The 17,709-nt window shown below is 36.7% G+C and overlaps 1 protein-coding gene across 1 annotated transcript; it reads right to left on the bottom strand.

Moving 5' to 3' along the window:
- On the bottom strand, nucleotides 8,204-9,292 carry LOC104748577 (putative F-box protein At4g10190). Its single transcript, XM_010470192.1, has one exon. It carries the CDS (start codon nucleotides 9,290-9,292, stop codon nucleotides 8,204-8,206), a length of 1,089 nt encoding a protein of 362 aa, XP_010468494.1.

Raw genomic sequence — 17,709 nt, 5'->3', positions numbered from 1 at the left:
TCAGAAGAATTCACTGAATTTTCTGGACCATCATCGTCCACTTCACACAGTCTCTCCTCTAATGTTTTCTCATAAGTCTCAGCTACTTGTTTAGCTTTTTGATCAACAAACGATCCGTCAGCTCGAGTATGTGTCTTCATGAACACTTCAGCAAATGATACCGGACGGCCCAATTCTTCTTCCTACAAAGAAATTGTGAAATGTTAAAATCATGGAAACAAGGTGTTTAGAGTGTTATAATCATGGAAGCAAGGTGTTTAGGGTGTTAAAATCATGGAAGCAATGTTAAATTACCATTTCTTGATGAACTTGCACATATGATTTCTGACCGGCAAGGTGTTTGTGGACTCCAAGACCACCACGATCGGAGTTTCTGCACTGCGAGGCATTTGAGCTCCTCTCCATTACATCAGGTTCGTTCCAATGATCACACATCTCAGCCCACAGTTCTGCACTGGTGATCCAAACAGGTTGTTTACCACTGCTTTTAGCTTGACTAACAATGCCTTTCATTCGCTTCTTGGCTATCTTTAAGAACCCCTCTCTAACAAGCTCAGTAATCCCAGTATCCCAATAGAACTTCCGCTACATATTACAATTGAGTTAAGTTAGTGATGATACTAAGTCAGTTATGAGAGATAATAAAACTTTGAAAGCTATAAGACATTACCGCAAATGTCCTGAAATATCTCTCTTGAATGTGTTTAGGAGTAACCTTCCAGCTGTAGTAAGGACCATCGAATTTCCTTCTAAATATTCCAGAGATCACGCGAGAAATCTTTCCTTTGTGTCTGTTAAACCTGTCACAAAACAAACACAATCAGTCTTAACCAATACAAAGTAACACAATCAGTATTATCGAAACAATCAAACACAACCTCTACTTAATGAACAAAACAATCAATCTCAACCTACCACTAAGAGCAAAGAGAACAATCTCAATCTCAATCGCAAAACAAAACAAACAATCTCAATCTCAATCTCAACTTAATCAACAAAACAAACAATCTCAATCTCAAAACAAACAGTCAATCTCAACCTACCAAACAATAAAACACAACCTCTAACTCAACCTAACTCTAAGAGCAAAAAACACAACCTCTAACTCAACCTAACTCTAAGAGAAATTACCATAGAGTCTCAACGTCGGGGATGGGATCGACAGACAGAACTGGGAGATGTTGTCGGCCTGGAAGAGCTAGCATTGCATCTAACAAACCTTGGTAGTCTTGTTCGGCAGGATTAGGAATAGGGTTTTCTTCTTCGGCATGATTGGGATTAGGGTTTACTTCTTCGTAATCCTCTTCTTGTTCTTGTATAAGTGGAGGAAGAGGAGGCGGTGGTTGAGGAGCAAGAACCGGTGCTTGAGAACCAACCTGCGGTTGTTGGGAACCAACGCGCGGTGGGGGAGAAGCAACCCGCGGTGGTGGAGAAGCAACCCGCGGTAGTTGAGAAGCAGGAGGCGATTGTTGTGTCCTCGGTGGAAACTGGGACGGCATAGTTCTATACGAATTACTCACGGACTGAGAGCCTGATGGATTTGAGGAGTGAGACGACGTTCCGACACCACTTCGACCTCCGCGTGAAGTCGCACCATTGGAGGCCTGATTAACTGCGGCTCCAATGGGTTCCCTCGCACCATTGGAGGCCTGATTAACGGCGGCAGAACTGGGATTAGTCGCACCATTATAAACCCTAACACCTCCAGCGGATCTGGCTCCGCGACCCCTACCACCTCCAGCTGATTTGCCTCCGCGACCCCTACCAGCCATTAGAGAGAGTTTAGAAAGAGGAGAGATTTGAGAGAAGAAGAGGCGAGATTTGATCGATTGAGAGGAAGAGGAGAGATTCGAGAGGAGAAAGAAGAGAGAGTTGAAAGGTTTTTGAAACTTTGTCAAAATAGAAAGAGAGAAACAAGGGAATTTGTTGTGTTCATTGCCTAGTAATTAACGAAGAGGAGTCGCAAAGAGGTCGCAAAAGAGACACATACTAAAAAATTTGCCTAGTAATTAACGAAGAGGAGTCGCAAAGTGGTCGCAAAAGAGACACATACTAAAAAAAAAGGGGGGAATATTACGCGCCTAAACCTTGGCAAAAATAATAAAATGGTTAAAATTCAGTAGCAAGATAGTCGCAAAAATCAAGAGTCCCAAAGTTAGTAACAAGTTAGTCGCAATGTGTTACCCTTTTGTGACTCTCCGACTTTGGTCACAATACAAATTTTTGGAATCTATAATTTTTGCACAATTCTATTGATATCAATCAACAATATGGACTCATGATTGTCTTATAGTGTATATGGAATAGTTTATGACCTTTAAATATTGTTTTTATATCTTTGTTTTGCAATTTTCATAGAATCCTAAACCTTCTTATGAAATAACATGTATACTCTTTACAATGATTTAGATATTATGAAATTTTTGTGTCTAAATACTAAATGGAAAGCTTTGACAAAGTTTATATGACTGATATTGATCAATTTAAAGTGGAAATGTGTATAGAAACATGTTAACATTTCTCTAATGTGAAATTTCAAATTCAACAAATCGAGAGTTGCTAAGGAGTCGCAAACCAGTAGCTAATTCAGGTGTTAGTTGCTAAACAGTCGCGAAAGAGTCTCTACCTCAGGTGTTAGACGCTAAACAGTCGCAAAAGTGTTGCACAGTGGTCGCAAATTCAGTAGCAAGATAGTCGCAAAAATCAAGAGTCCCAAAGTTAGTAACAAGTTAGTCGCAATGTGTTACCCTTTTGTGACTCTCCGACTTTGGTCACAATACAAATTTTTGGAATCTATAATTTTTGCACAATTCTATTGATATCAATCAACAATATGGACTCATGATTGTCTTATAGTGTATATGGAATAGTTTATGACCTTTAAATATTGTTTTTATATCTTTGTTTTGCAATTTTCATAGAATCCTAAACCTTCTTATGAAATAACATGTATACTCTTTACAATGATTTAGATATTATGAAATTTTTGTGTCTAAATACTAAAATGGAAAGCTTTGACAAAGTTTATATGACTGATATTGATCAATTCAAAGTGGAAATGTGTATAGAAACATGTTAACATTTCTCTAATGTGAAATTTCAAATTCAACAAATCGAGAGTTGCTAAAAAGTCGCAAACCAGTAGCTAATTCAGGTGTTAGTCGCTAAACAGTCGCAAAAGAAGTTGCAAATAAGTCGCACATGTCGTAGCAACTTCGTCGCAAAAAATAGGAGTTAGCAAGTTATCGATAAATAAACTTGTGACCCGAGTATACGTTGCAAAATCGTTGCTAATTTGTGACTCTTTGTGTTTTACAAATTATTGTCACTGAACAGTCTCAAAATGCGATTGTTTTGCGACTATAATGTTTCCGTCGTAAATTTGCGACTGTTTTGCTTCTTCTTTACATTTAGTCGGGAAACAGTCGTAATTCAATCGCTAAGTGGTTGCTATTTTTTGCGACTGAACAAAGAGTCACAACTGGTAGTCGCTAAATGCAGGTTTTCTTGTAGTGATTATAGAGAAAATTTTGTTTTTAGAATGCTATTGTAATAGTATAGAAAATCGTTGAATTGTTTAGTGAATAGTGAATATTCATTCGACTACTATATTTATAGTAGAATTTAGATGATTAGATTTTTTGAGATAATGCATCGCATTCAAATCAGAAAATATTTTTGAGATAATGACGAATTTAAAATCCCAAGTTTATTCGCAAAATATGCTATATTTGAAAGTACTAAATATTTTATTTAGATTATATTTGGTAAATATCATAACTATTTTTAAAATTTTTGGTAACAATCAATTTTTTTTTTGCTTCCGTCTAATACTAACTATAATTAGTTAGTATGATTTTTTTTTTGTCAAATTCGTATGATTTACTTACGGAAGTTTTTGAAAATCAAAAATAAATGATGATTTGTTTTAAATTTTTTATTGAATTATATTAAATTGGATTGTTATTTTCGGTAATATCTATCAACTGTTACTATTACTGTAGGGATTTTTTTTAATTATGTAGGTAAATGGGTCTGTTTGGCAACATGGATATATGTTATGTTTTTGTCTTTTTTTTTATACCTACGTGTGCTCCCGAATTAATACTCCCTCTGTTCCACAAAGATTGATGTTTTGAGATATTACACATTTTAAGAAAACAATAATTAATGAGTTTAAATATATTTTTTTCTTTAAAAAAAAGATATTATTTAATTTTAAACCAATTATAATTTAAAATTTTAAATATTTTCAATGATTACTTCCTTGAGTTTTACAAAACATCAATTTTTGTGGGACAAAAAAAATATCCTAAAATATCAATCTTTGTGGGACAGAGAAAGTAGTATAGATTCACTATGCAACAAGTTGTTGCCCAGAAGGCAACAACTAAGGTGTCCAAGTTTCTAGCCCCGAGATGATTCATTCAGATATAAATCTTCTTCTTGTGAACACTAGATCCGTAATAAACTGATCCCAAACACGGCTTTTTTCTATAAACTGCGAATATAGGACAAGTCACCATTATATACACTGAAAATATAATCTTGGACACAATAAACCATATGAAAGGACATAAGTTTTAGAATCATTCAAGTTCTATCACAAATCGCAAAAGAAACTTGAATAGTTTGATAAGAGATATAACTAATAATATTATTCCGCTGGCAGGGGAAACAAAAAAAAAAAACTGGAAATCGTTTGAAAACAAGTAACATAAATGAGCAATGCGTAAATTAGTGTGATCGTTATAAATCACTTGCTCCGATACTTTTTAACCTTCTTCAAAGAATTTGAATCAAACTTGGATCATAATTGACGAGAAGTTGGCATACAGATTTCGCATCGTGATGATCCACTTGAATGGATTTATTTTCTCCCAAGACGTGTAAGAAGGTGTTGGAGATCCCAATTTTACCGGGACACACTAAAACTTTGTTATCCGTGTCAACCAAGAAATTCATCGCATTACAAACGCAAAAAGGCTCTGGGATATTGGCTAAAGTAACTGATAGGAACTTGATCCATGACGCGGCTCCGTTACTCTCAATCTTAGTTGCAATCCGATCCATATATCGATAAAAGGTGCCCTATTTTGGAACTGCGCATGTACAGTCATGTCTTGAGTAAGCAAACAAAGTCGTTGTTGCTCTTCTCTAGTCACTGATACGCTGAAAATATGATAAGAATGAGGATCACCTGGAAGAGAGGTTTTAGACCTAAAAAATAATCAAATCGGATGTCGAGGCCCAAGCCTTCCACTGGAATCCAAATGTTTTTGCGTTTTCGTAATCTCGTCGTCATTATACATGGTTAGTTAGATATATCTAATAGAATTTTTAGTTAGGTACTTTTTTTTTTGTTTAATGTTAAAATTAATACCAAATAAAAAAGTTTATACCAAATAAAAAAAAGTTTACACTTTAATTACTATGACACCCAAATACATCATACATAAAATAGAGAGAGCAATGGAACATGAACATCATACATAAAATAAAAAACCCCCTCATATGAGCTTTGCCACACTTGAGTGGACTACAATCAAATTAGAAACTAGAGAGAGAGATTCTGTGGCGAGAAGGAAATGAGACGGTTGCGCATTTTAGTGGAGATTATACGATCTCACGTACGTACTAGTTATATTTTGCATCATAACTATAGAGTCCAGCTATCAAAAGGGACATATATAGCTCAACTTGAAACAAATGGTAAAGAGTTTTATCACTGATTGGTGGTGTTCACATAAAAGAAACCAGAAGAGTTTTAATGATCATGAATCATTCAAGATTACAGAAAATACTATCGTTTGAAAAAAAACCAACATTATATATTGGACTTGCGTTGGATATAAACTGGAATTATATATTCTTTGGGAACAAAACAAATTGTAGAGTAGCAAGTAGCAACTTATTTAATACTAGGATTTCACCCGCGGTACACCGTGGGACTAAATTATAAATTATTGTATTTTAAATAATAATTTTTAATTTATTTAGTTTTCAAATTTTCAATTAATTAACTTTTTGTCTAATTAATTTAGAATTTTTTTAAGAATTTTTTTCTTCTTCACACGTTTTATAAAGTTTATAACCTAATTACATTAAATTAGTTATTTGATAGAATATAAAATTCTAGATTTGTTTTGTTTTTTAGAATTAAACAGAGGTATATGCCTATATAGTATGTTAGTATATATTTTATGTGTATTTAATTTTTTTTTTGGAATATTAATAATGTGTTATAGTATGCGTAATATTTTGTAGTTCATATACTAAATAATTTATAAGTTAATTTTCAAAACTATGATTACAAATCTATAGTATATATGAGATAAACTAATAATGTTAGTGTTGGTTCTATATTCCAAACCCGCCATGCTAGGCGGGAAGCCCGTGAAAACTCATCATATGAAACCTGTGAAAGTAAAAACTATTTTTAAATACGTAATACAAAATAAAAATAAATCTGTGAGCAAGCAATATCTGTGAGCAAGCAATATATTTTATTACAATTCTTTGAATAAGATATCAAATTGAATGGTAAATATGTTTGTTACCTTTTAAAATCATACCGTTAGTTTTTTTGAATGATATATTTTATATTTGATTTTGAACATATATTTTAGGGAGAAATCAATGCGTTGAGATCAAAAATCTCGGCCACGGATCCTCCTCCAAGATCGAAAATCCATTCGTTTCTTGGTTAGGCCGGTTGTTTAGGAATTTGGGTATGGAGAAAATATTGTTTTGTAAAATTGGAAACTTAATATTAATTAAATCAATTATAAACTTAATACTTAATGTTAAAGAGAGTGGTTCCTATTGTTTTGGAAATTTATTAGGATGGGAAATCTTGTTTTCAAAAATAGAAACTTAATATTAATTAAATCAATTATAAACTTAATACTTAATGTTAAAGAGAGTGGTTCCTATTGTTTTGGAAATTTATTAGGATGGGAAATCTTGTTTTCAAAAATAGAAACTTAATATTAATTACTAAAATGAAAAACAAATTAATAATTAATGCCAATGGCAGTCTTGTAAATTTAAATAGGTGGCAACTTCAGGATTTATTTGCTAAATGTACTTAGAAAATGTATATATAGATTATAGATAGTGCATAAATTAAAGTAGTGTGTGAAAACTACAAGACATTACAACTTTGTTTTCATGGTTGGCCATGAAACTCATCCCAAACCGATGATGATTAACCATAATCTACTCTCGTCTTCTAGTCTGTTGATGTCCAGATCGGTCACAATTAGAATGTTTAGTTCGGTAAAAAAGGAGATCGAAATTCTCTTTATAAATCGGTGCCGGAGCACAAAAGTCGGACTACAAAGAGGACTAGACGAGTTAATATATCGAACTTAGAAACAATATACGAGCTGCGAGCTCTTCGATTCAAGACTTTGAATGAGAGAATTTATACTTCGTATCCGTATTCTTTCCTCTTTTCTGCAACCCCTTTTCTCGAACGCCGTACATCCGTATTTATAGGGAACTGTGTCGGTTAGTCCTCCAAAAAGACCAAAATACATGTCCTTCCTTGGAGGTTTATTTGGGCCTTTTCTGGACCGGACCTTTGAATGGGGTGAAGATCTACCCCTAACATAGTCTAATTAAGTACCTAAATGTCTCACTCATTGTGAAACAGCTAATTGAGGTGTCCAAGTTTCTATAATAAACTCTAAATGATCCTAGATAACCGATCCCGAACACGGCTATAGCTATATATTGCAAATATATAACCCCAGACACAATTCTACAAACCATATGAAAAGAACATGATCCGCTCAATCTGAAACAAAAGCTAGAGTATAAGTTTTAGGATCATTCAAGATCAATCACAAAGCGTAAACTGTTGTCACTGGTCTTTGTTTATACATAAAAAAACAAGATTATTGTAGTTTAATATATACTGCAAATATATAACCCCAGACACAATTCTATAAACCATATGAAAAGAACATGATCCGCTCAATCTGAAACAAAAGCTAGAGTATAAGTCTTAGGATATAAGAGAGACAACCAACATGATTATTCGATTGGCAGGAATAAAATCTGAAAACATCGTTTGGAAACACGTTATATAAATTAGCAATACGTAAATAACGTTTAAAATCTCAAGAGTTGGATAGAATGCATAAATTAGTGTGACCATTGTGTAAATCACTACTTGCTCCGGTACTTTTTTTTTTTACCTTTTCTTCAAAGAACCTTGTTGAATTTGAACCAAAGATGGAACATAATTGACAAGAAGTGAGCATTCAGATTTGGCATCGTGATGATGCACTTGTATGGATTTATTTTCTCCCAAAATGTGTAAGAACTTGTTGGAGACCCCATTTTTTCCGCGACACACTAAAACTTTGTTCTCCTTGTCGACCAAGAAATTCATCGCACTACAAAGGACAAAAGGCTGGTGGATACAGGCTAAAGCAACGGATAGTAACTTGATCCATGACGCAGCGCCGTTACTCTCAATCTTAGTTGCAATCCACACATTTATACGCCGCTCTACCTTAGTAAAAAAACAAAGTTGTTGTTCTTCTCTTGTCACTGATAAGCTGCAAACTTGATAAGAATGATGATCCTCGGGAAGAGACGCACTTCTGAAACTCTCTGTTGAATAATCAAAACTTTGTAAGAAATCCACATTATTGTCTTTACTAGAAGCAAGCCAGTAAGTATTTCCATTTACAGACATGACACGGCCCTTCCACCGTTGTATATACCCGTCTCTAGTGTTACCAACAAACCTCCACGAACTAGACGTAAAGTCATAGATTTCGGACTTAAGTAAGTATGGGATACCTTTACCAAATTGTTGCATCCTCAAGATTTTGTACTTGTTGCATGAGGTTTTACCGAGAGCAAAGTAATCTGATTTCCTGTAGGAGCTTCGTGGTTGCCGAATCCACCTGGTTTCACGTGAATACGGATTCCAAACAACAAGTCTAATGTCTCTGGTGGTGCATAGCAATAAGCCGTCACAGTGAAAGATGTCGCTTATTTTGACTTCTTCTGAAGATTTAGAAAAAGGATCTTTGAGCCTAAACTGATCTGTAACCAATACCATGTTTCCGTAACTTTCGTGGAGATTGACACTCGCTAGATAAACCCTAAAGCCAATCAGCATGATTACCGTAGCATGAGAACGCGTCTCCGCTAATCTCACATCTTTGATCAGAGCTTTCCATCTTTTAGATACACATCTTGATCGTGCTAGAGAAGCTGCTGAAGCCTTCTCGAGTATCTCCACTATCAAATCCTCTGGGAGATGCATAGTGCTCGAAATTAGGGTTGAATACTTGGGGAATGAGGGAGACGGAATGAGTTGTTTTACGTAAATTTTATTTGATACAATTAGATTTGATATATACCGAAGTAATTATACTTTCAAATATTTTTTTATTTTATTTTCTAAACTGATTATTTTGACTTCTAAAGTTTTGATTTTATGTTTTGTTCCTCGTGTAGATATGCTAACAATATCTTGGTGACATATATTTGTAGGTATCTTTATATCAAATACTTTTTTAAGATTTATCCGTCATAAAAATATAATATTTACTGTATCAAGTTTTTCTGCGCAAAAACATTTTTGTTTTTTGATTTCTTTTTTTTTTCTTCTGCGCGAAAACATTCTATTTTTTGTTGTTTGCAAAACATTTTGTTTTTTATCGTTGTTATTTTTTTTTTTTTTTCGCTGAAGAATAACGCCGGTTTGGTTCTGTTTTGGTTTTGTTTTTCAATTTAAGTTTTCTTCTCTTGCTTTCAGTTTGAATAAGTATAAGTCTTTCTTATTGTTAGCAATCAACTAGATACACGTTTAGAGTTTGTTCCATTTACTGGTAGCGTTGATTTCGCTTTAAAGCTGTTGTAAGTTCAAGGTCTATAAAAGACCAGTTTCTTTCATTCAATTATAGAAATTTTTCAGTCATTCTTGTTCTTCATAGAGGTTTTGATTCGCAAAGACAACATGCGCAAAAACGTATCTCTTTTATTGATGATATATAAATATATTCATTGCCTCCCGTTAGATCAACCAGAAATTCCTAGATTCTGTGATCCATCTCCGGAAATGTCTAACCCTAAGGTGTTCTTGATATGACCTTTGACGGTAAAGCGTTTGGTCAGATCGTTTTTGAGCTCTTCGCCGACATGAATCCAAAGATGACGGAGAACGTCCGGTCTTTCTGTACGGGCGAGAGAGGTGCCGATAAGATAGTTTTCGGTTATGCTATGGTATGGAGGAGATTACATTCACGAGACGGTTTATGTCTACGATTCGATCTATGGAGATCTTTTCGAAGATGAGAACTTCCATCACAAGCATGACGGTCCTGGCGTCTTCTCTATGGCCAATAGTGCTCCAAAATCCAACGGATCTTTGTTCCAGATCCTCATGAGTGAGGCGCCAGCTCTCGACGATGAGCAAGTCATGTTCGGCAAATTTGTGGAAGGATTGGATGTAATGAAGAATATTGAGGAGAAGTTGCAAAAGTTATCATCCAGGAGAGGACCTTGCAAATTGCAATCCCGTCGTGATCGCCGACAGTGGTCAGATCTCATAGATATTGAGATATTTTATCCTATAGCTACAACGGTCTGTGCTAGACATAAAACATATGTACGTGAGGAGATACGTGTTTGCAAAATTGAACTTTTCTTCATAAATTTGGTTTTTAGTTTACCAATGGACCATGCATCAACATAGAAGATAGATATAGCCATTGTTTGTGTTGTGGCATGAGTTAAAAGAAATTCTAACTGAAGAAGGATATTGTGACTCTCCATCACAAACTTAGGGAGATTGACTCTTACATGGATTTAGTATCAGTTTTGTTCTCAAGATCTCTTCAATGACCTTACCTGGTGCCGAGATCATCTCATTATGAACCTTTGTCTCGTTACCTCTGAAAGTAATAAACCCAAGTTGGGCCGACCACTAGAAAAGGCCCAAACTGAAGAAGGTCCATCAAGCCCTCCACATAAGAAGTCAAAGCTCCTTGCACAAGAAAGAGACGTTAGAACAGAGAAGAAGGAAATAGTACAGCAGGGTTCAAGATTCCAACCACTTCTAATCTTATGTGCAGAATAGGTTAGACTAGCTGTCCTAGTAGGATAAGGATGGGAAAACCCTAGAGGAGTCTAGATTGTTCCTAAGACTCTATATAATACATTGTGTAAACCATTGAGAAACAAGTTTATAATATCAAAGTCTCAATCTTCTTTAAGTTCCTTCATGGTATCAGAGCCATTGTAGCCTTAACAGGTGTTTCAATGGCCGATTCCTATCCTTTTCCAGACAGCATTCATGTCTCTAGTACTGTCACCATTAAACTTACCAACAACATCTATCTTCTTTGGAAGACATAATTTGAATCCCTCTTGTCGTGTCAGAAACTCATCGGTTTCGTGAATGGTGCCGTCACAGCTCCACCACGTTTCACCACAACTCGCACTGGAGAGTCTGTTACGGAGGTTCCCAACCCTCGTTTCGAGTCATGGTTCTGCACAGACCAACTAATCCGCTCCTAGCTTTTTGGCACTCTGTCCGAAGAGGTTCTCGGGTACGTCCATACTCTCTCTACCTCTAGAGATGTTTGGGTGTCCTTAGCTGAGAACTTCAACAAGAGTAGTATCTCTAGAGAATTTGCCCTTCGTCGTAACTTATGGGTTTTGGAGAAGAAAGACTTGACCTTTGCTGCCTACAGTCGTGAGTTCATCTCAATCTGTGATGCCCTGAGCTCCATTGGCAAACCTATAGATGACTCTATGAAGATTTTTCAGTTTCTCAACGGTCTCGGGCGTGACTACGATCCCATCACAACAGTGATTCAGAGTTCTCTCGGGAAACTGGCACCCCCAACGTTTGCTGATGTCGTCTCTGAAGTTGAGGGATTTGATGTTAAGCTTTGGTCTTATGAGACTACAGACTCTGTTTCTCTCCACGTTGCTTTCCAAGCTTCGTTTGGTAACAACAACAGAGGCAGCTATCGAGGTCGTGGCAGAGGTTCAAACAAAGGTCGTGGGGGCTTCTCCTCCAGAGGTCGTGGCTTTACTCAACATCAATCTGCACCAACTAACAATGGTGAACGTCCAACCTGTCAGATATGTGGCAAGATTGGTCATACAGTTGCCAACTGCTACAATCGGTTCAACAACAACTACCAAGGTGGCGATGTAGCCCAAGCTTTCCACTCTCTCCATGTCACTGACGGTAGTGAGTGGGTTACAGACTCCGGAGCCACTGCTCACATCACCTCTACACCGGCCAATCTTCATTCTGCCTCTCCATACGAAGGTAATGATGCGGTTTTGGTAGGTGATGGTGCCTATCTCCCAATCACTCATCTTGGCTCTGTCGCCATCACTACTCCTGCAGGTATAATCCCACTAAATGAGGTTTTAGTTTGCCCTGAAATGAAAAAATCTCTCTTATCAGTTTCCAAACTCTGTGATGATTATCCATGTGGAGTTTACTTTGATTCCACTAATGTCTATGTGATTGATATAAAAAATCAGAAAGTGGTTGTAAAGGGTCCAAGAAGTGATGGTCTTTATGTGTTGAAGAATCTGGAGTTTGCAGCCTACTTTTCTAACCGTCAAAATGCCGCTTCTGAAGCTGTTTGGCATCACCGTCTTGGGGCATTCAAACTTTCAGATTCTTCAGCTACTGAGTACCTGCAAGGAAATTCAAATCAATAAGAGCAGATCTTCTCCCATGTGTGAGCCTTGCCAGATGGGGAAAAACTCTAGATTAAAATTTTTACCTTCTGATTCTCGTGTGTTGCATCCATTAGATCGAATTCATTGTGATTTATGGGGACCTTCACCAACTATTTCTAATCAAGGATTCAAGTTTTATGCGGAATTTGTTGATGACTACTCTCGCTTTACTTGGTTCTTCCCTTTAAAAGCCAAATCCGAGTTCTTCTCCTCCTTCAAAACCTTTCAAAAGCACGTCGAGAATCAATTTAACACTAAAATCAAAGTTTTTCAAAGTGATGGTGGGGGTGAATTTACGAGTACTCAGCTTAAAACTTATCTCAGGGCTAATGGGATTGCTCATCGCATCTCTTGCCCTTATACCCCTCAGCAAAATGGGGTGGCTTAGAGGAAGCACAGACACATAGTGGAGCTTGGCCTCTCCATGCTGTTTCACAGCCACACCTCACTCCATCATTGGGTTGAAGCATTCTCCTCTGCAGTGTTTGTCAGTAACCTGCTTCCCTCGAGTGTTCTTGACAATAAGAGCCCTTTTGAGACTCTGTTCAACAAGAAACCGAAATATTCCATGCTCCGGGTGTTTGGGTCCGCTTGTTATCCTTGTCTTCGTCCTCTAGCGCAAAACAAGTTTGATCCTCGCTCTCTGTAGTGTGTGTTTCTCGGCTATAGTACCAATACAAAGGCTATCGATGCTTGTTTCCACCAACTGGTCGCCTATATATTTCGAGGCATGTTGTGTTTGATGAAGAATGTCTCCCGTTTCAGCAACAGTACAAGTCTTTTGTTCCAAGCTATCATACCACCCTCCTCAAGGCTTGGCAAACTGGTGTATCCGTGACCACATCCCCAACACCGTCTGCGGTTCCAACCCCATTAACTCCTCCTCCCTGTTCGTCATCACCATCGCTCTTCCAAGAAGCAAACGACACCCCTGCCACTCCAAGTGACATCGGTAGTAATGACGACACCACCAACACAGGGACTGAAAGTGAACACCAAAACGACATTCCGCTGTCGATCTCACATATGACACTGTTGCTACTGTTTCTACTGATTCTGCCCCTGTAAACAGTGAGGATGCAGAAGAACTTCAACCTGTGGTCCAAGAACTCAGTGATAATGAAGCAATTTCCTTATCGGTGGTCCAAGAAAACACTCATCCCATGATAACAAGAGGTAAAGATGGGATTTCCAAACCCAATCCTCGTTACGTTCTGCTTACCTCCAGATATGCGACTGCAGAACCCACAAGTCTTGAAGCTGCGATGGCACATCCTAGATGGAACCAGGCTGTTCTTGATGAAATGGGGAGAATTCACATGCTTCATACATGGGATCTAGTACCACCGAGTGAAGACATGAACATTTTGCAATCCAAATGGGTGTTCAAAACTAAGTTAAAACCGGATGGCTTTGTAGACAAGCTCAAAGCAAGACTGGTCGCTAAAGGGTTTGAACAAGAAGAAGGTGTTGACTACCTAGAAACTTACAGTCCTGTAGTAAGAACAGCTACAATCAGAATTGTTCTTGATGTTGCTACTGCTAAAGGTTGGATCATCAAACAACTAGATGTCTCCAATGCCTTCCTTCATGGAGAACTCCAGGAACCAGTCTTCATGTATCAGCCAAATGGTTTCATTGATCAGGGAAAACCAACTCATGTTTGTTGTCTCACCAAGGCTCTTTACGGCCTCAAACAAGCCCCAAGAGCTTGGTTTGACACCTTCAACAATTTCTTGATCGTTTGGCTTTTATTGCAGAAAATCTGATCCCTCTCTGTTTACATACCGTCGAAATGGAGACTCCTTGGTGCTCTTATTATATGTTGATGATATTCTTCTTACAGGTAGTAACCAAAGTCTCCTCACTGAACTACTGGAAGCATTGAATCAGCGATTCTCGATGAAAGACCTTGGTCCACCGAAATACTTTCTTGGCAACGAATTTGAGACACACTCCAATGGCATGTTTCTTCATCAAACTGCCTATGCGTCAGATATTCTTCATCAAGCTGCTATGAGCAACTGCAACCCCATGCCAACACCACTTCCGCAACAACTTACACAACTCAACTCAGAACTGTTTGCAGAACCGACTTACTTCAGAAGCCTCGCTGGAAAACTTTAATACCTGACCATAACCCGACATGATATTCAGTTCACCGTCAATTTTGTCTGTCAGCGTATGCACGCCCCAACAGTATCAGACTTTGGTCTACTCAAACGCATTCTACGGTATCTCAAGGGCACTATCAATATGGGCCTCCACATACGACGAGATGCAAATATTTCTCTATCTGCCTATTGTGATAGTGATTGGGGCGGATGCAAGATCACTAGACGATCAACCTCAGGCTTTTGCACCTTACTTGGACCAAATCTGATCTCATGGTCTGCCAAACGACAGGAAACGGTGTCAAACTCTTCTACGGAAGCAGAGTATAGAGCACTTACCGCTGCAGCACAAGAACTGACCTGGCTTTCCTTCCTTCTCAGAGATCTTGGCATCTATCAATCCCATGCTACACTACTGCAATGTGACAACCTATCAGCCGTCTATCTCAGTACCAATCCAGCTCTCCATAATCGCTCAAAAAGCTTTGACATAGACTACCATTACATACGAGAACAAGTTGCCCTTGGCTTGATTGAGACACGACATATTTCTGCTACTCTGATGCTTGCAGATATATTCACCAAATCATGTCCAAAGAGGGAGTTCGAACAGCTTCGACACAGATTAGGAGTGGGAACATCACCCGCCCTGCGTTTGAGGGGGAATGAAAGTAATAAACCCAAGTTGGGCCGACCACTAGAAAAGACCCAAACTGAAGAAGGTCCATCAAGCCCTCCACATAAGAAGTCAAAGCTCCCTGCACAAGAAAGAGACGTTAGAACGGAGAAGAAGGAAATAGTACAGCAGGGTTCAAGATTCCAACCACTTCTAACCTTATGTGCAGAATATGTTAGACTAGCTGTCCTAGTAGGATAAGGATGGGAAAACCCTAGAGGAGTCTAGATTGTTCCTAAGACTCTATATAATACATTGTAACAACATTGTGTAAACCATTGAGAAACAAGTTTATAATATCAAAGTCTCAATCTTCTTTAAGTTCCTTCAGGAGATGAAGTATAATTGCCCGCCCCAACCCAACAATAGAGGCAGTATGGTAACATTCCAATCACATACCATTTCTGGAGAGAAAAAACAAAAATAGCTAACATAATTCCTCTAAATGGAGATTTCTTTGTTGATTGGTTTTCCCGCTACCTCCCGCAAATGCTGCGTTTTCGGGTGGTAGTGGTTGCTAGCGATTGGTACCAATCACACAAACTGCTCCCAATCGCTCCCAACCGCTTGAAACCATTGAATTACAAAAGCTGCTTCCTGGAAGAGTTTGTGGTTGCGGACGATTCCGATTGAAATTTTTTTTTTTTGAAAAAGACCAAAATCAAATCACCATACTGAATTTATTTTTTTATATATTTTCTACCTAACCATTGTACCCACACTAAGGATGAGAGAAAATGAAGTACAGATATGATCGAGGAGATTAGAAAATAAACAATTACAAGAAAATAAGATTTCAACTAAGATTTATACTTAAGAAGAAAATCAAGATCTCTACTTAAGAAGAAGATAAGACAGTTACAAACACTGTCCAAATAAAAATTTCAACCAAACTTTGGCCAACTTTACATACAAAAACCCGGAAAACTTGATGTAAAGTTAATGGCACATCGCACATAGGTTAAAAAAAATCTAAATAAATATAACATTCATGAGAAGTTTAAGAAAATAAGATTCTTTGTTAAAAATATTAAAACAAATCACCAATGAATCTTCTCAGCTCTTGCTTGATCATTCCTACCGATGCAACTGCAGCCCCACAAAACTGCAAAACAAAAGTCGTTATATGAGAGTCGAGAAAATAAAAAATATGTTTCTTCCAAACATCAGTAACACTGGTCTTTCATAACTAATTTACCTTGACCTTGAGATTCAATGCGAGGAACTTATTGAGTATGTGAAATCTAATAAAAAAAATCTACAATCTAAAGCATATGTAATGTTATTTATCATATTACTTGATAAAAGTTTTGGTGAAAACTCAAATGCATAAAGTAATAAGTATTTCAATATGAAATAGATTTGTTTTTTGAATCATTATTTTAGTACTTTTATGATTTTTTAAATATAAATCAAGTTTAATAAAGTTAAATGTAATTATATATTATATTTATTATGTTTTAAACGCTAGTGCACATGTTGGTCAGCCAGTCATAAAACTCCCGCAAACACACTCATTTTAAAACATTAAACAAATCATTCAAAACACTTAATAATGTTTGAAACCGCAACTGCCAGCTTTCACAATTTCTTGCAACAATTTCCTGCAACCGCACTTGCAAACACTCCGTATGAAACAGTCAGGGACAAGTGTAAATTTGTTTTTCTGCTAATACTTAAGAAAAAATATCAACTGGTCAACACTGTCTTTTCGGTTTTTTTCTCAATGAGTCGACCAAAGTTCCAAACCTCAACTCCAAATCGTAATGAAATAGAAATAGTAATTGAAATTAGCTTAGAAAATAAAACAGTTGAAATTCTTTATTTGAAAACAACGATGTAAAGATGTAAAGATGTTATTTTTGGTAGTAAATTGTATAACTTTTCTTTTTTAAAGTCTGATGGGCTATAACTCCACTTGTTTAAATTTTATTAAAATATAATACGATATGTTTATGTGTATTATATTGGATTTGTTAAAATGAATATTATGAGTATATGGTTTATTTAAGGTAAATAATAAGATATGAAATCAAATTAGTTTTTTTTGTCCATTTAAAAACATTTTAAAATAACAAAATAGTTACTTTTTTTTGGGTAAGTAATGTATGTAAAGTTCATATAAATTTTATTAAAAAAAAACAAATTTATTCTCTTTTTTTTTTTTTTTTTAATTAT

The sequence above is a fragment of the Camelina sativa genome, chromosome 15, assembly GCF_000633955.1.
Source record: "Camelina sativa cultivar DH55 chromosome 15, Cs, whole genome shotgun sequence".
In the NCBI taxonomy this organism is placed as follows: domain Eukaryota; kingdom Viridiplantae; phylum Streptophyta; class Magnoliopsida; order Brassicales; family Brassicaceae; genus Camelina; species Camelina sativa.
The sequence above is the reverse complement of the archived record's forward strand: the minus strand, read 5'-3'. Positions and strand labels throughout refer to the sequence as shown.

Coding starts and splice junctions, on each gene's coding strand:
- LOC104748577 (XM_010470192.1), bottom strand. CDS start 9,292: ATGCATCTCCCAGAGGATTTGATAGTGGAGATACTCGAGAAGGCTTCA.